General features: G+C 39.4%; 2 protein-coding genes across 2 annotated transcripts; both read left to right on the top strand.

Moving 5' to 3' along the window:
• The first annotated feature begins 109 nt into the window (after nucleotides 1-109).
• Nucleotides 110-7,939, top strand: rp2 (RP2 activator of ARL3 GTPase). Its single transcript, XM_054603525.1, has 5 exons — nucleotides 110-410; nucleotides 3,301-3,969; nucleotides 5,702-5,816; nucleotides 6,911-6,996; nucleotides 7,102-7,939. The coding sequence occupies exons 1-5, from the start codon at nucleotides 246-248 to the stop codon at nucleotides 7,183-7,185; spliced, it is 1,119 nt and encodes a 372-aa protein (XP_054459500.1). The 5' UTR covers nucleotides 110-245; the 3' UTR covers nucleotides 7,186-7,939.
• A 3,282-nt stretch (nucleotides 7,940-11,221) lies between these two features.
• Nucleotides 11,222-22,585, top strand: jade3 (jade family PHD finger 3). Its single transcript, XM_054603523.1, has 10 exons — nucleotides 11,222-11,398; nucleotides 15,056-15,115; nucleotides 15,203-15,288; nucleotides 15,378-15,535; nucleotides 16,047-16,237; nucleotides 17,012-17,223; nucleotides 17,626-17,793; nucleotides 17,929-18,045; nucleotides 18,933-19,391; nucleotides 20,663-22,585. Exons 2-10 carry the CDS (start codon nucleotides 15,067-15,069, stop codon nucleotides 21,722-21,724), a joined length of 2,502 nt encoding a protein of 833 aa, XP_054459498.1. The 5' UTR covers nucleotides 11,222-11,398; nucleotides 15,056-15,066; the 3' UTR covers nucleotides 21,725-22,585.
• The last annotated feature ends 692 nt before the right edge of the window (nucleotides 22,586-23,277 follow it).

The raw sequence follows: 23,277 nt of genomic DNA, 5'->3' as shown, positions 1-23,277 counted from the left end.
AATCCCCACAGTCCTTTCGTCACCCAAACGCCTCACGAGGACACGCCCCCCTCTACGTGCTCCCGTGACGCCATCACGTCGCTCCATCCTCCCTCCTGATTGGCTGCGGCTCTCTTCTGCTTTACGTGCGGGGAAGCAGCAGCTCCAGCAGACCCCGTGTCCTGCCTCCCGCGTCCCCGCCGCTCTGCCTCTATTCTCGGCTTCTCGTTGCGGTTGTGGAGCCTGGTGGCCGCTGAGGAACCGACATGGGGTGTTTCTTCTCCAAGAAGTCCAAGAGCAGGTCGGAGGAGAAAGATGAACGGACGCCGACGACGACGACTGTGGCAACTACGGCAACGGGCAACGCGGTTCCCCTTGGCAACAACAGCGACGAGGCTCCGAAGCAATACAGCTGGGACAAGAGGGAGAAGGTGACGTCACCACACCACCACAACAACAACAACAAACAACAACAAACAACTGTTGTGTTCATGACCGCCTGCCTTAATGCAACACTGATGTTAAACATTAGTGTTATATTAATGTATTATATTAATTATTCATTCATTTACCTGGTTTTCTGGCAGAAAAGTCATAATTAAGTCCTAAATATGAGATAAATACCTAATTATGAGATCAGAGTCATAATTATGACATAAAAAGTCATCAATTTGAGATGAACTCTCTCTGTGCACTTGTTGCACAAACATTAATGTTAAATAATTCATTCATTTCACCTGGTTTTCTGGCAGAAAAGTCATAATTATGAGATAAAAAGTCATAAATATGAGATGAATACCTAATTATGAGATCAAAAGTCATGATTATGAGATAAAAGTCATGATTATGAGATAAAAAGTCAGAAATATGAGATAAAAAGTCATGATTATGAGATAAAAAGTCATAATTATGAGATAAAAAGTCATAAATATGAAATAAATACCTAATTATGAGATCAGAGTCATAACTATGACAACAAAAATCCTAATTATAAGATTATGAGAATTTCTGACACAAAAAGTCAGAAATTTGAGATGAACTCTCTCTGTGCACTTGTTGCACAAACATTAATGTTAAATAATTAATTCATTTGACCTGGTTTTCTGTCAGAAAAGTCAGAAATTTGAGATGAATTGTCATAATTATGAGATAAAAAGTCATAAATATGAGATAAATATAATTATGAGATAAAGTCATTAAATATGACAACAAAAATCCTAATTATAAGATTAAGAGTCATAAATGTCAGATGTCAAAAAAGTCAGAAATATGACACAAAAAGTCATCAATTTGAGATGAGCTATTTAACATTAATGTTAAATAATGTCATTCATTTGACCTGATTTTCTGTAAATCTGCTGCAGCTGCACATTTGAGATTCATTACACAGACATGATGTAAATACACCATGAAATACTGTCATATAATGTATATAAAAACATTAAATATCTGCATTGAATCACAGTTAATATGCACTATAAATATAGAATATATAACTGAAGCCTGCTAGTTTACATGTAAGCAGCACTACAGCATTTTAAATGAACCACTAAATGATAAATCAGCTGTGAGCTTTTAAAATCCTGTATTATGATTATTAACATTTAATGTTAAATCACACGCTCACTTATTTAAATATCTTGCATTTTAATATCGTGGTATACTATTCGTATTAGTTTGTTGCACTTATTGTATTCGTATTAGTTTGTTTCTGTACTTTTGCTCTGGTTTATGCTTTAAGATGCTTGTTTAAGAAAGGAGATGCACTTATGACTTCTGGTGACTAGTAGTTCTCTTGAATACCTATGTTGAATACACTTCCTGTAAGTCGCTTTGGATAAAAGCGTCTGCTAAATGAATGTAATGTAATGTAATGTATACAGTTACAACTTGGATATCCCTCATGCATGGGAAAGCCAAATGTTTTAATGTCAGCGTAACATAAAATATAAATAGAAGCCATGCACAATGAGGAGAAGCAGAGATGGAGGAAGTGTTCAGATCCTCCACTGCAGTAAAAAGTACTAAAACCACACTGTGAAAAAACTAAATCCAGAATGTTCATCCTGTTTTAATAAATGCAAGATGTAGTTTATTAATAGCAAAAGATGCAGAAGAAAAATACAAATAAACATACAAGTTAGAAGCTGCAAAAATCTATCACAATTCTGAATTTATTTAGGGCCTCAATATATTCTAAATTAGGTTTATAAGTTATTCTTTCTAAAGAAGGTTGTAAACAGTTCCATCTCTAAATATTCAGCTGTAAATGTTAACTGTACTTCATCATTATACTATGTGTTCCTAACGCTGTAGAGTTTGAGGCTCAGAGCTCTCAGAGCTCGGTCCTCTCACTCTTCTTTCATCTCATTATGGGATTACAACCACAGTTCAGTTCACAGCTGACCACAGTCAACATGGCTGCTGCTTCTTCTTGTTCTTCTTCTTCTGCAGAGGTTACAGGCATCAACTGGGCGGCTGGTTTCAACTTCCTCTTTGACTAATGGGGACGTCACATCTTAAACTGTGGTCGACCACAAAAAACACACAGCATCCGGCTGTGATGTCTGAAAATAGCTTGATAAGATACCTGCAAGTTATTAAATATCAGTCGTGCATGGAAAAGCCAAAACGATTTAATGCGAGTGAAACATAAAGTAAAATAGGAAGCAGAGACGGGGGAAGGGTTCAGATCCTTTACTGCAGTGAAAGTGATCAAACCGCAGTGTGGAAATACTCCACAAGTAAAAGTTGCAAGCCGTTAAAAAAAAAAACTAGTACAATATTTACCTCTGAGATGTAGTACAGTAGAAAAAGGAAGTACTCAGTAAAGTGCAAGTAACTTAAATTTGTACCTAATATCAAATTAAATGTACTTAGTTACTTTGCCCGCCTGGTGGCTTCTTCTTTTATTCGGTTTAAGTCGGATTGCAACCTTTGCTTTTTGAAGTTGCCGCTACCTTCATGCTTTTATTGGACATATTGAGGGTGACGTGTCTTCTGTGTCCTCTAATGTGCGTTTATTGTACATAAAATAAAAAACACAAATGTACAAAATATACTTCCCAAGCTCAATTAAACAGGCTAACTTCGTCTAGCGTATGAAAGCTAAAAACATATAGTATACTGTAGTACTGTGACTGTACTTTGTTACATTCTACCACTCGGTATAAATATTTAAACAAGCTCTTTATGTTCTTCTGAGTCTGAGAAAAATGTCAGTGTTGTTATTGGATGATGGAGATGTAAATATATCAGATACTGTTTTTGAAAAAAGGTGAAACCTATTCTTACTTTAATAACCATCATGTCTGTGCTCAGGTGGACCCTAAGGACTACATGCTGACGGGGCTGAAAGACGTGACGGTCGGACGCCTGCCGGGCAAACTGAACGGCCAGCAGTTCGTCATCCAGGAGTGCGAGAACTGTGACATCTTCGTGTTCGACCACTCGGCCACCATCACCATCGACGACTGCGTCAACTGCCGCATCGTCCTCGGGCCGACCAAGGGCAGCGTGTTCTTCAGGGACTGCAAGGACGTCAAGTGTGTCGTGGCCTGTCAGCAGTTCCGCACGCGAGACTGCAAGAAGATGGAGGTGTTCCTGTGCTGCGCCACCCAGCCCATCATCGAGTCCTCCATCGGCATGAAGTTCGGCTGCTTCCAGTACTTCTACCCGGAGCTGGCCTTCCACTTCAAGGACGCCGGGCTCAGCATCTTCAACAACAACTGGAGCAACGTGCACGACTTCACGCCGGTGTCCGGGGAGAACAACTGGAGCCTGCTGCCGGAGGCCGCCGCCGTCCTGGATTCAGTGCCCGCCCCGGACCCGGAGTCCGAGTTCAAGGGGGTTCGGATCTCCGCCAACCCCGAACGCAGCATCGTGCCTTTGACGAGGGGGGGGAGGCGGAAGGACAGCGAGGAGTCTTGTCTGTTTGTCTTCTTCGCCGGAGAATACACCACGGCGAACGCACGGAAACTGATCGATGAGGTGAGTGAGAGGAGGAGTTCTGTTAAAACCAAGCCGCATCGTCAAAGCTTCATGTGTTAGAGCTGCATTCTCTCTGCTGTCCACCAGGGGGCGACTCCTCTGGTTGTATAGAAGTCTATGAGAAAATGACTCTACTTCTCTCTTGATTTATTCCCTCAGTAAACATTGTAAACATGAGTTTATGGTCTCAATCTCTAGTTTCAAGTCTTCTTCAATACAGCATGATGTTCATTTAGTAAATGATGCTCCATTTAGAGTCAAACAGACCATAAAGCAGGGGATGCTTTAGGGCGGGGCTACACACTGATTGACAGGTCCACACCAGAGACGTCTCTACGTCACTGCTCCTCAGTCCAAATATGGTCACTTCCTGTTCACTGGTTGCAAAAAAACGAAATGGAGACGGCTAAAAAGAGGAACTCGAGGCTTCAAAACATCAGTCCACAAACAAAAGTCCACTTCTTCAATTCAATTCAGTTTATTTTGTACAGCCCAAAATCACAAATTACAAATTTGCCTCAGAGGCCTTTACAATCTGTACACATGAGACATCCTCTGTCCCGGTTGAAAGCCTACATTGCTAATCAAGTTTGAACCAGTTTTTTAACGTCTTTTAAACTTAAAAAGTGCTGATTGTAAACGTTGAAGCAGTAAACATACTTCTCTGTTTCACATTAATGTTCAGAACTGCTCTTCTTCTTCTATACAGTTCCATATTTATCACATTCTATATGAGACATTACCAGTGAAATATGACTTTGGTAAAATACGTTCACAGGGACCAATATCGTCTCTCTCAACCTACAGCTGAACGGATTATCAATATTTTTAAAACAAATAGTTGTTTTCTGACACACTGGTGTTGTAGCTGTGCTGTAGCAGCTTTAAAACTGCTCGAGAAGGTTTCTGGAGAATTGAAAGTGTGAACTAACTGATCACAGCCTGCAGTGTTTTAAAAAAGGAGCCGACGTTTAACAAAGAATCCTTCATCAGGAAATCCAGATGAAGAACTGATCCAAAACAAGCAGAGCGATCTGAAGCGGAATGTTTCCTCGTCACTGAAGTTTACATCACTGTCATACAAATAAAATAGATTAAAGATAACACATCTTATCAACCACCTTATATTTCCTCTGATATGCTTTTAGTTTAAAATGCTTTAAATGGCTGTTTCCTATACTGACACATTCTGTTATTAGTAGTTCTATATAAATAAAGGAATCATGGATCATTTTTTGTCATTCTGCAACACAAGGATGCAAAACCAAATTCAGTAGTAGCTCATTTGTAAATCATCAAACACATGACAAACAAAAACAGTAGTACATTTTTTGAATTTGCATCATAAGGATTGTCAACAGCAGCAACAAAATCAATCATGAGGAAAACATTTTCCATCCACTTTGACAGTGTTTGAGCCCCAAGCATCATGCTGTAAACACAGAGTCCACTGCATGAATCCCCTAAAGTTGATCTTTTAAACGCTCTTTTTGTTTATCTGACTCTGAACTTGGAGAGCTGCTTCAGAAATGTCGTGTTTGTCGCTATGTAAACATTCCAGTGATGTCTGTGTCGTTGCCAAAGTCTAAGTATGCGTTACTCCATCACAGAGGCATGAAGGGAAAAAGTCCAGTTACAATCCAGTCTATCTCCTCTGTGTGTTTACATGGAGGATTCTTTAAATACTCTGTACTGTAATTAAAGATCTTTTCTCTCCTTGTGGTGTAAACAGGCCACTGCTAAAGGCTTTGTGTTGATCCAGACCAAAGAAGTGTCCATGCGACCTGAAGATGTGAAGAGAGTGTTTCAGAACAGTGCAGATGACCTGGTGGAGTGGATCACTAAAGGTACATTTATGTATTTTTGTTCGGTTGTTGTGGTTACTGCTCGGGAACTCAGCCGGATGTGTGAGGTCTTATCTGACAAAACAGTTTCATATTTGCATTTAATGAGAGATTAGAGCTGTTTTTCTTCTTCAGCAGAGTGAAACCAGCACTGTGACTCAAACAGACAGTAGTGATGTTTATGAGTGTGTCTGTGTGAGGTTCTCCTCCACAGTCAGTGTTTCACTACAGCAGATGTTTGTAGAAACAGACAGGAGAACCAGCACGGAGCAGATCAATGTTCTGCTGTGGACGTATTTTAGACTCCTAAAAGAATCAATATCAGTTTAAGAGAACGCTATATTTAGAATATTTACACCTCTTTACCTTTATGACGGAGAACTGAAGCTGTTATCTATGCTCTCTACAAAGACACCAGACTACATTCACACAAACAGAGATTTAACCTCTCAGAACACAGGAGCTACTGCTCTACTGCTGCCTCCACCTGTTAGTCTGTTTGTGTTGTTGTTGTGGGACTTTGGTGAATCTGAATTAACCCTTTAAAACACCAAAGTCAGACAATATATTAATATAATATCACAAACACACTAACAGGTGGAGGCAGCAGTAGAGCAGTAACTCCTGTGTTCTGAGAGGTTTTATGAATGTAGTCTGGTGTCTTTGTAGAGAGCATAGATAACAGCTTCAGTTCAGATTAAAATTCCGAACCTCATTATGAAAACCTCAAAACTGGTAAAGAAGCCGGTTTGTCAGCTTGAATATCCATAAATAATGATAGTTTATTTGCTTTGTTGTATCTAAATTTGCTCTTGTTTCTTTTGAATTCTTTCTTCCACCTAAATACTCAAAGACAACTTTATTTCCACTCATATCGCAGTTTCCTTTTTTTCAAAAGCTAAAAAAAACCAGACTTTGTCATCATGTTCACATGATCGCTGACTAACATGATCACAGAGATCAACACTCACATCTGGTGGCTTAATGGAGAATTTCAGGATCCTCATGTTGATAGAAAGCAGTTCATGTTTCATAACCAATGTGTGTTAAAGAAGGATGATTTAAGACGTGTGTTCTGTCTCATCTCACCACTAAAGGTTCGGTCATCGCTCTGGAGCTGAACGGAGACGGAGTGGTGGAAGCCTGCAAGAGCATCGCGGACGAGGTGTTCAGTGGCACCAAGGTAGCCAAGCTAGAGCGGAGGCTTTTCTCCTAGTTTCACAGAGCAGCTTTCTTTTTATGACAAAAAAAATACATATTTTATGTTTTGTTATTATTTCTTCTGCAGGTCTTCGTCTCTGATAACAAAAACACGTCCTCTCGAGATGTCGACAACTTCTTCAACTTCGCTGACATGCAGATGGGCTTGTGAGCGACCGAGCATCCAAGCAACCTGATCCCCTGAACGCCTCGCCGTCCAGCGGGGGGGTTGAGTAGAGCGTCCTGTTTTTATCCTCAAATAATTACCTACTTAATGAAAAATATTAAGGACTGGTTTTTGATACTGAAACTCAGCTGATCAAGTATGAGTCTTTGGATTAAAGTTAAACCGTCAGCTGTAAACATCTGGAAGTCCGGTCGTCGCTGTGAATATTTATATTTCTACGAATGTATTCTGTTGCTTTTTATCGATTTGTGAATGTAGCTCTTTGCTGTAAATGTAGTTCATTTTAATTTAAAGCTTTGACTTTCTTAACTGAAACCACGAGCACACGAATGCCTGAGGGAAAATATTTTATATAAATATATAAAAATCATATTTTTTATTTCGTACAAGGATTTATTTGTGTATGTGGGTTAAATGTTTAGAGTTATTACTGATATATATTTTAGGCCAAAGCTGAACTGTCACAGTGTGTTAGTCTCTGTTTACATTCTTTAGTGTGAACATTTCTATTATAGCTGGTTTTGTGACGTAGCCAACTCATGTGATCAACTTTATTTTGTAATATGTGTTTTATACTCTGCTGAATGTTTTTTTGTATCTGGACACAAATTCTTGTTCTTTGTCATCATTTTTAGTATAAAGTTTCAATAAGTTTGACTTCATTTTGTTAAAAGGCTTTTTTTTTAATCACACCTGTGCTGTTATTCTATGTTAAATAAACATTCCTCACTGTGTTCCTCGAGTCACTATCAGCAGCAAAAACACTTTGTCTCAAAGGGACAGTAGTGATGTTTATCAGTGTGTCTGTGTGAGGTTCTCCTCCACAGTCAGTGTTTCACTACAGCAGATGTTTGTAGAAACAGACAGGAGAACCAGCACGGAGCAGATCAATGTTCTGCTGTGGACGTATTTTAGACTCCTAAAAGAATCAATATCAGTTTAAGAGAACGCTATATTTAGAATATTTACACCTCTTTACCTTTATGACGGAGAACTGAAGCTGTTATCTATGCTCTCTACAAAGACACCAGACTACATTCACACAAACAGAGATTTAACCTCTCAGAACACAGGAGCTACTGCTCTATGCCTCCACCTGTTAGTCTGGGACTTTGGTGAATCTGAATTAACCCTTTAAAACACCAAAGTCACACAATAACACAAACAGACTAACAGGTGGAGGCAGCAGTAGAGCAGTAGCTCCTGTGTTCTGAGAGGTTAAATCTCTGTTTGTGTGAATGTAGTCTGGTGTCTTTGTAGAGAGCATAGATAACAGCCTCAGTTCCCCCTCAGAAGGGTCTGTCTCCTCTCTGTAACCGGATCAACTCGTCCTCTTTTGTGAAGAACTCCAAAAGTTCAACTTGAGCTATTTGATATTTCTAAACCAGCTGTAAATGGAATTAATCCCGTCCGTCTGACTTCATGTCTTCTGTGTTGAGCTGGTTAAACGTTCTAAATATCACTAATCAAGAAAGAGAATTTTTTTTCTTGATGTTGTTTTAGAAGCATAAAGCTTTTATATCAAACATTATAAAACACCAGCATGTTCCTGAAGCAGAGCGGTTTAGTTTTGGTGATTTCATCGTCATGTCGTCTTCCTCAGAGAATCACATTTAACAGCTTTCGTCCTCATTTGTTTTCTATTGATCGGTCCAGACGACGGCTGACAGATCGACCTCTCTCAGCTCATCAATTATTCAATATCATTGATTTCACATTGCAGTTTTAGTTAAAGCAAAATGAAACATTGAACTATTTTTTTGTTCAGTCGCCTTCAAGAGAAATAAACGTAGGGACGTCATGTGATGTAGTTTTTGCATTTGTAAACCTTTTGTACTCGAGCACAGTTCTTTTAGAGCGGTTTGTCTTCGTGAATGCACATCAGTCTGTGATTTGTTGTTTAGACACATACAATGACACCCTGTGTCTATAAAATAGCAGAGCCACAATAAAAGCTGTAGAACACCTGAAAGATCACCTGACTGGTTATTTAATATCAGAGGGTTACATCTCCATTTAGGACTTTATTGTATTTATTTAAATGTTGTCATCAATGTTTGCAACTGTAGAATTAATAATATAAATAAGAGAAATGTAAAGATTAGAGCTGACAGGAGTAAAGAGAGGAGATGATTGGTCAGATCTTAATGAGAACTGAATTGTAAATTATATATTTCATAGTTTAAACTCACTGTTCTTAAACATGTTAATATCATCACTATCAATATGAACATAATCATCACTGTATTTATTATATATACTGTCATACTTTCATCTTAAAAATGTATTCCAGCACCCTTTGCAGTCTGCACCATTAAACTGTTGTCTTACTGTTTGTTTTAAGAGTATAGAAGTATAGAAGCACTACCCTGAGCCTTCCACTTAGCACTTATTGCATTCCTATTAGTTTGTTGCACTTATTGTATTCATATTAGTTTGTTTCTGTACTTTTGCTCTGGTTTATGCTTTTAGATGCTTGTTTAAGAAAGGAGATGCACTTATGACTTCTGGTGACTAGTAGTTCTCTTGAATACCTATGTTGAATACACTTATTGTAAGTCGCTTTGGATAAAAGCGTCTGCTAAATGACTGTAATGTAATGTATATAAATATAGATATATTTCTGGTCAAGTGCTTTGAGAGTAAACAAAACTGAGATTCTCTGATTCAGATGAACTAACTCCAGAAGATGGCAGCAGTGCAACATGCAAACTACAATTAAACACCAAAGAAGAAGAGTTTTGAATAGTTTAATTCAATGAAATTATATTTAGTTCTTTTTATCCAATAAATATCGCAAATCACAAAAATGTGCCTCAAAGAGCTTCACAATCTGTTCAGCATATGACATCCTGTGTACTTCAGACTGTACTTATCTCACATCCTATTAGGTAAAAATCCCCCAAAACCTTTATTAAACAAAAGATCCGGATACAGTCAGTATACAAATAGAACCATAACAAAAGAGCCAGGAGTGACTCATAAAGCATGCAGATATTTAATGTTCTTCTTGTTTGTTGAATAAGAAAACAGTTTCACTTGTTTTTCAACATCATTCAGGAAAAAATGTAAAAATAACATTTATTGTTAAATGTATATATATATATGAATACAAAATGTTGCCGTCATCATTGTCACATTCATTATAAAATATATTCGTCCTCTCTCCTTGGCTTTTTGAAGAGAGCATACACCCCATAAAAGTCTTTAAAGTTTTTAAATCTGCAGTATATATATTAGTTATATATAATATAAACATATTTGAGAAAAAGAGTTTGTGTTTATGTTGTTTTTTTATTCTTGGAGTGGAGTTTAACTACATTTATTCAAGTACTGTACATAAGTACAATTTATAAGTACTTAAAATGTACTTTTTACTCCACAACACAGGTTTGGTTACTTTTCAGCTTCACATAATCAATACAAAATAATAATCAACTAATAAATTATTATGTATTATTATAATTAAACCACAAGCAGGATATAAAGCCATTAAAACCAGCTCCACCTTTATCAGCTGCAACATAAAATAACAGATTAATGCATCATTAATTATAATAGAATAATGTATTTTATTATGAATGAGTACTTTTACTTTAAGTATATTTTTATGCCCATACATTAGTTATATTAATATTAATTGTAAAAGTATGAATTTACTACTTTAACTTTCAGTAAGTTAAATATCTTTTAACTTACTGAAAACATTTATAATAATTTCTGTCTGTATATATATTTTTACTGTGGATTCTCTACTGTTCTTACTGTTTTTACTGTTTTTAACTGTTTTTATTGCTCATTTGTTTATTTATAACACTTATTCTGATCTTGTGTTTTATTTTATTTTATTTTTATTTACTATGTCTCTTGTTTTGCACCATCCTCTCTGCTGCTGTAATCCTGTAAACTAATAAATAATCATCTTATTTCATCTCATCTGGGTTCTTCTTCCACCACCGGAGGTTGGCGCCAGTACACAAATCGAGCGCACCCAGCTTGTAGGGAAACCGGCGGGCTTTAGGACCCTGCGGGAGGCGCGGTACAATAGAGCCGTTGTGCCGTGGTGCCGGACCGCCTGCTGCCCGGGAGAAGCGCCTCTGTGGTCGGATACAAACCTCCAGAAGCCTCGGTGTCTTCTGTACATGCTGGACGCGGTGTCCGGACGGACATGTGGCCTGAATAAAGCGGAGGACTGGAGGTAACAACGGGGAGGATTGTGGCATAATACGAGGGGCTGAGGAGCAGGGTTTACCCCGGATGGTGTACGGAGGCCACGGGGCCTGCTGCGCTCTGTCCCCGCCCTCAAGCTAGCTTAGCTTAGCCGCTAGCCTAGCCTAGCCTAGCCTAGCCTAGCCTCTCTGCGCTTCCTCCTTCTTCTTCTACGCTTCTCCGTCACTGCTGTGCGGGCTTGTGGTTCTGTTTTTGGCCCTCATGGGTCTGTGAAGTGACATGTTTGTGTGATGGCGGCGCCCACGTTGAGTTCTGCGGAGAGGCCCGGATGTTAGCCTGTGTGTGTGTGTGTGTGTGTGTGTGTGTGTGGGTGCGGGGTGAAGTCGGCTTCACGTTCGCAGCGCTCTCTCTCGCTTCGTTTAACTCGCGTTGTTAGCCGAGGGCTTTTATTTTGAAAATACACGTTTCATTCATTAAAATCACCCAAAAAGGAGATTTAACAGTTAAAATAAATATATATATTTATCCATTATACATAATCTGGTTAATTCTGGTCTAGATTATCAAAGAGAAGACAGATATTCATTAAAACATTTTTTTTTTTTAATATATAAAAGCTTTATTCTGTTGATTATTTTAATGTTTTTTTCCACTTAAACCACTAAATGTAGGCTGGTTTAATCTGGACTACATTACCAAACACATCTCAGATGAGTGAAGCTTTTAATTAAATTCATAAAGTTAACTGTCGAATGCGAAACTAACTTCCGCGTGTGTTTGTTTGTGTTTGGCGCCAACCGGGCGGACCGGATGTTGACTGTTGAGTCTGACGCGGCTCTCAGGTGTCCGCAGACAGGAGGAACAATGTAAACAAGGGGGACACTGTTTCCTGTTACCCCGACACCTCTGCTCAGTGTGACGTCATATCCGCACACATTCGAAGCCAATAAAGCCCCTACTAATTATTATTATTATTTTATATATATATTTATGTATGTATTTATATATATATATATATATATATATAAAACCCCTACTAATTATTATTATTATTTTATATATATTTATATATATATATATATATATAAAGCCCCTACTAATTATTATTATTATTATATATATATGTATGTATGTATTTATATATATATAAAACCCCTACTAATTATTATTATTATTTTATATATATATATATATAAAGCCCCTACTAATTATTATTATTTTATTATATATTTATGTATTTATATATAGATATATAAAGCCCCTACTAATTATTATTATTATTTTATATTATGTATTTATATATATATAGATAGATAGTATATATATATATATATAAAGCCCCTACTAATTATCATTATTATTATTATTTTATGTATTTATATATATACATAGATATATAAAGCCCATACTAATTATTATTATTTTATATATGTATTTATATATATATAGATATATAAAGCCCCTACTAATTATTATTATTTTTTATATAGAAAGCCCCTAATAATTATTTATTTTTTTATATATAGTCTATGCTCATACTGTATTTGACTTTATTTGAGGTGGGAAGAAGTCCTGCTAAGATCTTATTCTTAAGTAAAAGTACTAAAGTATCATCATCAAATTAAACTTTATGTTCGGAATGTTAAAATGCTCACCATGCAGAAATATATATATTAGATTATTGTATTCCATTAATTGATGTTCAATAAACAGCTGGTAAATGGAGCTCATTTTATTTACTTTATACACTGCTGGTAGTTTAATGTATAATAATACATCATCAGTGATTAGTTGGTTTTAATGATCTAAATCTAAAGCTTTCACATTAATGTAGAGCAGTAAAATCTACACTTAAATAAAGTAAAAGTACTGCAAAATTGTTTGCCTTCCTAAATGCAATACTTGAGTAAATGTTCTTGTAATAAATTAATAATTAATAACGTTAGCAGTGTGTTGGACGTATTAGATGATTAAACACTCAGTTTGTTGTCTGACTAACATCTCTCCACCCTAAACTCAAACAGTATCATATTCAAATAAAACACAGAGACAGAATACTAAATGAATATTATGCGTATTATTGTCATTATCGGTTTCATTCTTTCGTCCATAAAATAGAGTTTACGGCGACGTCTTCAGGCTGCTGTTATAATAATAATAAAAATGATAATAATAATAATGATATACTTAAATTGTATAGAACCTTTCATACAATACATGCAGCGCAAAGGGCTTCATAATAGAAGAAAATACTCACAAAATGAACATAAAGGGAGATATTGCCACAATTAATGGAAAATGAAACACAATTGATAACAAGATAAAAATAACATCAAAATATGATGAACAGAATACATAAAATGTATATCCTAAAATGGAAAATAAAACACAGTGATTAATAATAATGATATAATGATACACTAAAAAATATTACAATCAGTATGAAACAGAGAAAAATATCAAATACATGTATCTGAGATGCTGGAATCAAATTTTAAAATTAATAATCATTCATTTGTAGAGAATATTTTAAAAAAGGGCACCAAACCGAAATATAAACAAAATTAAAAAAAAAAAAAAAAGGAAACAATGAAGGTAAAGTTGTATATATTTGTATTTGTTTATTTAACACCCAGTTCATTGGGTGTCACAGCTGCATTAATCTTCAGTCAGAATGTTGGTCTAATCTTTACAATATTCATCAGTTTTTAGTAACTGAACACAAACAGTTTGCTGCTGTTCAGAGGCAGAAAAAACACTTGTTATGTCAGCAACAGATGACTGACGTTTTGAGTGCAACACACACACACACACAGTGTACGGTGGTGTGGTTTTAATCTTAAATAAATAAAGTTTCAGTTGAGGAATCATCTAGAAATTGTGACAGGAAAGTTCAGTTAATCAAAGTTAATTCATCTTCATTGTGGATTATTTTCCAGATTAATATATTAGTTGTAAAATGGTTAATAAATTCCATCTTCAGTCTTCAAATCTCTAGTTTCTTTTTCAACAAAAAAATATTCAGTTTACTGTCACAGAGTAAAGAAACCAGAAAATATTCACATTTATCAAGCTAGAATTCATCAAATTTTGGGGGGATGAATCGATTTATCAAAATAGTTTCAGATTTATTTAAAAGTTGAGAGCTAATTAATTAATCGTGGCCGCTTTAATATAAACTGCTAAAATACAACAAATTGCCTTTCGAAAATTATTATATAAAGACGTGTATTTTGCAGCGTTAGCACTAATTCTAATTATGCTTTTATGAATATTCACTGACTTTAAGCAGGTCAATATGCTGGATATTTCACACTAAGGTTTTCTGTACAAACCATCATTTAGAAGTTGAGTCACTATATACATTTCTTTTGTACATCTTCATATTCTGCTGGCTGGGTTGACATATATTTCTTCACTTGCGTTTAAATATATTTTAGTTACAACGTTTTGGTACGTAGACCTTCATCAGGTTATTTTACCAGGAAATGAGGATGCATGCATTAAATAGAACTTGGGGTTTGTAAATAGGTTGGTAGACCAATCAGATTGCCCCATTCACATGACATCAATCAGTCATCCACGAATCGGAACCATCAACAAATCAGAAAAAGATGTAAAATGATTTTAAAAACACACAGTTTATAGAAAAAGAAGCCTCATGTCCGTCTCTCCTCTTCCTCAGGATGTTACAGGATGAAACGTCTCAGGTCGTCGAGCAGCAGCGACAGTTCTGACAATGAGAGTGAGTCGTCAACACGATCATAAAGCGGTTTTCTTTTTTTATAAATCTCTGCTGCTCTTTTAATTCGCACATTCGTTCTTTAAATAGGTCCCTCCACCTCCTTCTGCTCCTCCAACAAGTATGGAGGCGGCAAACCTGGAGCTCCGGTCTCCAACCAGAAGAAACCGGCTGAAGTAAGTTCCACATCCACTTCCCATCCAGTGTTGAGCTGTGTCACAGGTGAGGACAGGTGTCTCACTGTGTGTCCCTGTCTCACCCTCAGGTGTTCAGAAAGGACCTGATCAGCGCCATGAAGCTGCCGGACTCCCACCACGTGTCCCCGGAGGACTACTACCTGCTGGCGGACGCCTGGAAGCAGGAGTGGGAGAAGGGGGTCCAGGTGCTGGCGAGTCCAGACACAATCCCAGAACCGTCCGTCAGGTAACGCTCTCTCTCTCTCTCTCTCTCTCTCTCTCTCTCTCTCTCTGTCTGTGTGTGTGTGTGTGTGTGTGTGTTGTGTGTGTGTGTGTGTGTGTGTGTGTGTGTGTGTGTGTGTGTGTGTGTGTGTGTGTGTGTGGCCTGATGCCAAAATCTGGACTAGATTATCACAGAACAGCCATGGACTCTTTGGAACTCAGTTTCACCTTTTACAAAAGCTGTATTCTGTCTTTGTAAATGTAAAAAAACAAAGATTTCACTGTTTGATTTTCACATTTGGACCACATTGGACCAGGTCTCTTCCCAAAACCATCATACTTAGTCTGGTCAAATCCGGTCTAGACTTTCAGAGAGAAGCCAAAGACTCTTTAAAATTCAATTTCACCTTACTGAAAGCTTTATTCTTTTTTGTGTTTTGAATAAAACATATATTCCTGATTATTTCGATGTTAACAGACTATGAGAGCTTTGCAGCTCTGACTGTTTATTTTCTATCTGTGCCGTCTGTGTTCAGGGTGATGGAGGAGAAGCCCAAAGAGGTTATCTACACCCACCAGAGGAAGCACATCCAGTGCTCCAGCCGGGAGACGACGGAGCCGGGTCACGTGGACATCAGGGAGCTCGCAGAGGCCATGTGTCGCTACGACCTGGACGACATGGACCTCCACTGGCTGCAGGCGCTCAACAGGGAGCTGGACCGCATGGGTAACGGAACCGGATGGATCCACCAATGAATCACTTATCAATAAAACTAAATCTGTCATTATTACTTTTTTGGTACTCGCCAAAACGTTACATCCAAACCTGGAGCTTATTCCTGTGTTTCTTTTCTGATCCAAGAACTGCTTTTCATTTATTGTTAGATAAGAAGACGGCATACAGTTTATTTTTAAAATGCAAAACTCTTCAATAACCCTCATAACTTAAAACAGTTGATACCGTCTCGATCCCTGATCCGTACTGATCACCTCACGGTTCTTCACGCATGTGAACCTCAGATTAATTCCACAGTTTAACGTTAACCATCACAGTGTTAATAAAGTTTTACTGACGATCGTTATCCTCCAATATTCAGTAAAATATGAGATCAGGACTTCATTTATGCTTTTCTAGTCTCTGATCTCTGATAATGTTACATTGTAAACAACCAATCTGTGTTTAAACCAACAGGAGAGCTAGTAACGTTAGCAACACTGCTAACGGCTAACGAACAGAGGTTCAGTTCAGTTACGTTATGATGCGTTCAGGCTCATCATGATGTGTTCACATGTAATCTGTAAAATGTAGTGTTGGTGATGAACTAGAATAAATCCAGTAGTTTGAAGGAGATGTTTTCACATTAATATAAAATAGATATTAGAGATGAATTATGATGTTTGACTTCCTAACACTAGCTCTAAGATTATAACACATCATTAACACTACTAAGATGATTTGTAAATAGAAGTATTAAGACTGACGGTATGTTTTGTCCTCCAGGAGAGGAGCCGGTGGACGAGCTGACGATGGAGCGCACCATGGAGGCTCTGGAGAGTCAGTGCCACGACAACATGAACCACGCCATCGAGACGGTGGAGGGTCTGGGGATCGAGTACGACGAGGACGTCATCTGTGACGTGTGCCGCTCCCCCGACAGCGAGGAGGGCAACGACATGGTGTTCTGCGACAAGTGCAACATCTGCGTGCACCAGGTAACCACGGCAACGACGCTCCGCACGCAGGAAACATGGAAGGAGAATGTTTTTATATGTGTGACTATTTCTCCATGTTCAAAACATTTTGTTGTTGAATGAACGAGTTAAACACTGACTTACTTTAGGAATCACTTCAATAGAATTTCTTTTGTGTTTTTAAGAGACAAAAACATTATTTTTCATTCAATACATTTAGAGATTTTGTTCTACCATAACTCCTCTTCTTTCAGACTAGTTTATAGAAAACATTTATTTTACTAACTTCTCTATTTGTGTCTGTAGATTAGATAATGCCTCATTCAGAAAAGAATCATCCTAATGTCAGTAATCAACTGGTGAAGTTTGATTACTCGCTCCATTAATGTTGTTTCACTAAGTAAACTGTGGCTGTCCTCTCAGGCCTGCTATGGAATCGTCAAAGTGCCCGTTGGTAACTGGCTGTGCAGGACGTGCGTCCTCGGCATCGACCCTCAGTGTCTCCTGTGTCCTCAGAAGGGCGGGGCCATGAAGGCAACACGGGCCGGCACCAAGTGGGCTCACGTGAGCTGTGCTCTGTGGATCCCAGAGGTACACACACACACACACACACACACACACACACACACACACACACACACACACACACACACACACACACAGCACTCCTCTCTGTGTCGCTCTACAGGGAGCGTTGAATAACCTCACCCTGCCGTTCCTTCCCAGGTGAGCATTGCTTGTCCTGAGAGGATGGAGCCGATCACCAAAGTGTCCCACATCCCTCCGAGCCGCTGGTCTCTCATCTGCAGTCTGTGCAAATGGAAGACGGGAGCCTGTATCCAGGTGAGTTCTTTAAAACATCACAAGCTAGTTAGCTTAGCACGCTGTAGTGAGCCGAAGTGTCTGTGTGTGTGTGTGTGTGTGTGTGTGTGTGTGTGTGTGTGTGTGTGTGTGTGTGTGTGTGTGTGTGTGTCTGTGTGTCTGTGTGTCTGTGTGTGTGTGTGTAAAGTACAGAGCGAGGAAGTTTAAGACGAGAACATCTAGAGTACTGATAGCAGAACCGGTGACTTTGGACCGCATCAATACTTTTACTCATTTAGAGCGGGGGGCGTCCCAAGAAAACACCCTGCTTTATGGTCTGTTTGACTCTAAATGGAGCATCATTTACTAAATGAACATCATGCTGTATTGAAGAAGACTTGAAACTAGAGATTGAGACCATAAACTCATGTTTACAATGTTTACTGAGGGAATAAATCAAGAGAGAAGTAGAGTCATTTTCTCATAGACTTCTATACAACCAGAGGAGTCGCCCCCTGGTGGACAGGAGAGAGAATGCAGCTTTAAACATGAAGCACTGACTTCAGTTTTCAGAACTGGAGGTTGTTTCCTGGAGACAAAATAATAACTATACTTCCAAAAAGTCATGATAAAATGATAGTTAATGAGCTGTAGAGTTGTTGGTTTGCTGGTTTTGTTAACTTTGGACCATCAGTCTTGTTGTTTCCATGGAGACTCAAAATAAATCACAGCTTCACATCATTCTGGAACAACTCGTGCAGTAAAATTTGATCTGAAAACTTGCAGAAAGGTTCAACAACTGTTCTTCATCACCATTTACTGACGAGTCCACCGTCAGAATGTATTTTATATGTAAATCTAGATATGTGACTTACTCTTTGTGAGAGAGGAGGCTTTTATTTTCATTACCACATTGTATTTGTCCTCAGTGCTCGGTGAAGAACTGCACCACTCCCTTCCACGTGACGTGTGCCTTTGAGCACAGCCTGGAGATGAAGACCATCCTGGACGAAGGCGACGAGGTCAAGTTCAAGTCGTACTGCCTGAAGCACAGCCAGTCCAAACCCGGGGAGGTCGGCCTGAGCCCGGCTCGCTCCAAACCCGCCGCCGACCCCCAGAAGGGGGGCCAGCGGGCCCAGAGGCTGCAGGAGCTGGAGGAGGAGTTCTACACCCTGGTCCAGCAGGAGGATCTGTGCCGGGCCCTCGGGCTGCCGGCCCGCCTGCTGGACTTCATCTGTCAGTACTGGAAGCTGAAGAGGAGAGCCAACTTCAACAAGGCCCTGCTGCCCCCCAAGGAGGACGAGGAGAACCTGGTGCTGCAGCCGCAGGAGGACAGCATCCACACCCGCATGAGGATGTTCATGCACCTGAGACAGGACCTGGAGAGGGTGGGTGACTTTCTACATGACGGGGTCATAACTGAGGCTTTATGCTCTGTATATACTTTAACATTTATTCATGCTGCTCCTCAATCAATTCTCTATGAGGAGCAGGACAGTTTATGAGCTATAATTCACATTATTTTAGTATCTTACTGTGTTTGCATGTTGTTAATTGAGTAAAGCACATTATAACATATATATTAATAACAAATATGTTTCAGTTATCTCCAATAGAACACTGAAGCTTTGTTCATACTCTGCACTATTATTCTCGGAAAAACCAGAGAGCGTAAAACAAAACGAGCTGTGAAGAATCAAAAAGAAAACTCCATAAACAAACCTCCACGATGACGAGGAGGGATTGTTATCTGTTAACTCATATCTCATATTCATGGCCTACTTTATTACATTTATACAAACCCTGTAAAGACAGAAGTAAAGCATTAAATGTATCCTAAAGAAACAAAGGTTGAATATCCTGTAAACGATTTGATTTGGCTGAAAAACATTTACTCAAATGTAGCTTTTTAAGACCTCCTGATTCTAAAGCATCAAACAAATAATTGTGCTTCTTTGTATAATCCTCAGACATGTGAATAGTGTTTTTATCAGTCAACATTTATGCAAATCAAGCACCGGCTTCACTACGGCAAGTTTAAACGAAGCTCCTCGAAATATGATTTAAAAAGTGTTTTAGGTTTGTTAAGGAACTCAACTTCCTGAGCTGATTTTTTTAAAATAAAACCAACATTCATTGTCTAGAAAGTGTTCTATTAGTGTTCTACATGGAATCACTGTTTATGCACATCAGCAGAAAAACTGCAGCAGATCCTAGAAGACATAAAGCATAAATCATTAGAGACACAGAACACGAAGTCGAGGCGACGCATGAACGGCTGCAAAACAATGTTAACGTCCAAATGTAAAGATGATGCAGGGTTTGTGGCAGGAAAAATGCTGATGAGACAGTTTACTAAAGCCTCAGGAGACGTCCTCTAATGACTTGTTTAGTACAAAACCCCCAAATATTTAGTTTATTGTCATAAAAGATGGAAAAGCAGCAGATTGGAGAAGCTGAAAAATGATTATTTAAATAGTTCAACCTGCTTCAGTTTTCCCTTGGACATTAACATCTTTTGTGATTCAAAGTCGTAAAACCCTCAAATCTTCTGTATTAATCTTCTTCAGCATCGTGGCCATAAACTCTCATATATTGTGTCCGATCCGTCTTAAAGGCGGATGCTGTTTATTTAAACCGTGTGTTTTTCTCTCTGCAGGTGAGGAACCTGTGCTACATGGTGAGCCGTCGGGAGAAGCTGAAGGTTCTGCAGAGCAAAGCTCAGGAGCAGATGTTCAACCTTCACGTGAAGCTGCTGAACCAGGAGCTCTCTGCTGGTCTGCCCTCCTCGTCTCCGGCGGAGAGCCTTCTGTTCCGTCCTCCTCCTCGGATCACGCTGAAGCTCAAAATGCCCAAACCCTCCGGTCTGGGAAACGGGACGCCCGGTTCTAAGTCCGGTAACGGGCCGCTCTGCCCGGACCACAGCGGTAACGTGGCCGAAGGTGAAGGTCTGGGTCAGGGGAAGCCTCAGATGCACGGCCGTGGTCGCAGAGAGGAGCGCTCCAACGGCCGCCTGTCCTCGTCCTCCAGCCACTCCCGCAGCACGGCCTCGCTGCCCGCCATCAAACCCACGGGCAAACCGCTCGCCCTGCACGCCGCGCTCCACAGCGGCCACTCCTCCAACGGCAAACCGGACAAAGACCGTAAATCCAACGGCCTCCTGGAGAAGCTTGTGGCGCAGAAGGACAGTTCCTGCCAGACGCCCGGAGACCAGGACACCTCCAGTCCGCCGTCGGACAAGAGCAGCTTACGCAAGTCGGCCATGGAGCACTTTGGACGGTCCTTCAAGGAGGCCACCATAAACCTGGTACGGACCACGGAGGACCTGCGGGCCTCCGACAAACTGACCCGAAAGGAGAGACTGTGGGCCAAACCGGAGCACAGAGTGAAGAGCGGCCGGTCGCACCAGGACAGCGACGGATACTGTCCAGACCTGGAGCTCAGCGACTCGGAGCCCGAGGCCAAAGGGGGCGGCGGCAGGGCGGCCCGCCTCAACCGGACGCCGCCGGGAAGGGGGCGGGCGTGGGAAACAGTCCCTGAGCTCCAGACACGCCGTGCAGAGGTGACGGCCGGTTGTGGACTCCGGACTCACAAGTGCCAGACACGTCAGGGACCAGGACCAGGACTAGGACTAGGACCGGAACCAGGACCCAGCGGATGCTGCAGAGGAGGCATGAAGGGTTTCTGGACTGGTGAAGCAGCTCGGTGTCGCTCGGTGTGAGAGGAACAGTCTTCTGAGATTATCATCGTTTGCCTTTCATTGTGACTAGAACTACATTTTGTACTCTGCACAACTTTGTATCACCCCCCCACCCCCCCACTGATTTCCCCCCGACACACGGTTCAATGAGCCTCTGTAACTGCTGTACAGACAAATGTTCACATTGGGATGTAAATAATAAATCACACACGCTCCACTTTATCAAGACTCCAAACATCCAATCAGAACGACTACCTTTACATGCACCAAATATTTTAGCTCTAATTTTGAAAAAGACAATATTCCTTATAAGCTATTTACATGGCTAATTCAAATAAATATGACACTAATATTGATCATTTTCATATTGTCATATTCTGAACAATAGTAGAATATGTGGTGCATGTAAACGTCATCAGTGACGCATCAGATCTGCAGAACTCTTCTGCAGCTGTTTCTTGCACATTTGTCTGATTTCTCACAGCTGATAAACTTTTATTTTTCTTTAATTAATTTGTCCAGTAGTGATGTCATTAGTTTGAACAGAAACCCTCCTGTGAGTAGAAGCTCAGTTTAAGCTCAGTTTAACACTATTAGTACGTTTCTGTTATGTTTTCTTCAGGTTGTATGAAGTCGTTTCCTCGTCGTGGAATCAAAGCTCTTGTCTCATAAATGAGGAGAAACGTGTGAAACGGGTGATTCCATCCCGGTGACGTAGTTGAGATCAGATGTGTAAAGATGTTTGCCTCGGATCATCACATGATCAGCCTTCATCATCACAGTCTTCTCTGTTTGTTTTGATAATAAATAACTGGTTCTCTATCTTCTGGACGTCGTCGGGATTCTTTTGATTCAGATGTTTCTTTGTTTTGAACTTTATTCTTTGTTTAAATCATCAGGTGTTTGAATTTGTCTTAATACAAACATTACATTTACAAAGTCAGGATTTTAAATAAGAATCTCTGATCAACGAATAAATAATCTGACCTTCATTTGGAGTCAAATTTCAGTCTTTTTATGACCCCAGATTTCACTTTAATTCAGTTATTAAAGTTTTCTGTGTCTGCAAAATGCAAATCTTAAGTGTGTCTGTGTGAGGTTCTCCTCCACAGTCAGTGTTTCACTACAGCAGATGTTTGTAGAAACAGACAGGAGAACCAGCACGGAGCAGATCAATGTTCTGCTGTGGACGTATTTTAGACTCCTAAAAGAATCAATATCAGTTTAAGAGAACGCTATATTTAGAATATTTACACCTCTTTACCTTTATGACGGAGAACTGAAGCTGTTATCTATGCTCTCTACAAAGACACCAGACTACATTCACACAAACAGAGATTTAACCTTTTTTAATTTTTTACTATACGAGTTATTTGGAAGAAGAGCTAGATGGCAGCATCGACACACTTATCTACTCAAACCAGAGCAGTTCATTGTTATTAAGTGGGGTTTATATTGTTTTTAGTGGATGCGTTTTGCCTTTTCCACAGCAGACATGTTGACTTTTCAGAGCAGGAAAAACAAGTTATTAATAACATAATAATGAATCAGAATCAGAAATAATTTATTCATCT

This window comes from Anoplopoma fimbria, chromosome 8, assembly GCF_027596085.1.
Source record: "Anoplopoma fimbria isolate UVic2021 breed Golden Eagle Sablefish chromosome 8, Afim_UVic_2022, whole genome shotgun sequence".
NCBI lineage: Eukaryota > Metazoa > Chordata > Actinopteri > Perciformes > Anoplopomatidae > Anoplopoma > Anoplopoma fimbria.
The sequence above is the reverse complement of the archived record's forward strand: the minus strand, read 5'-3'. Positions and strand labels throughout refer to the sequence as shown.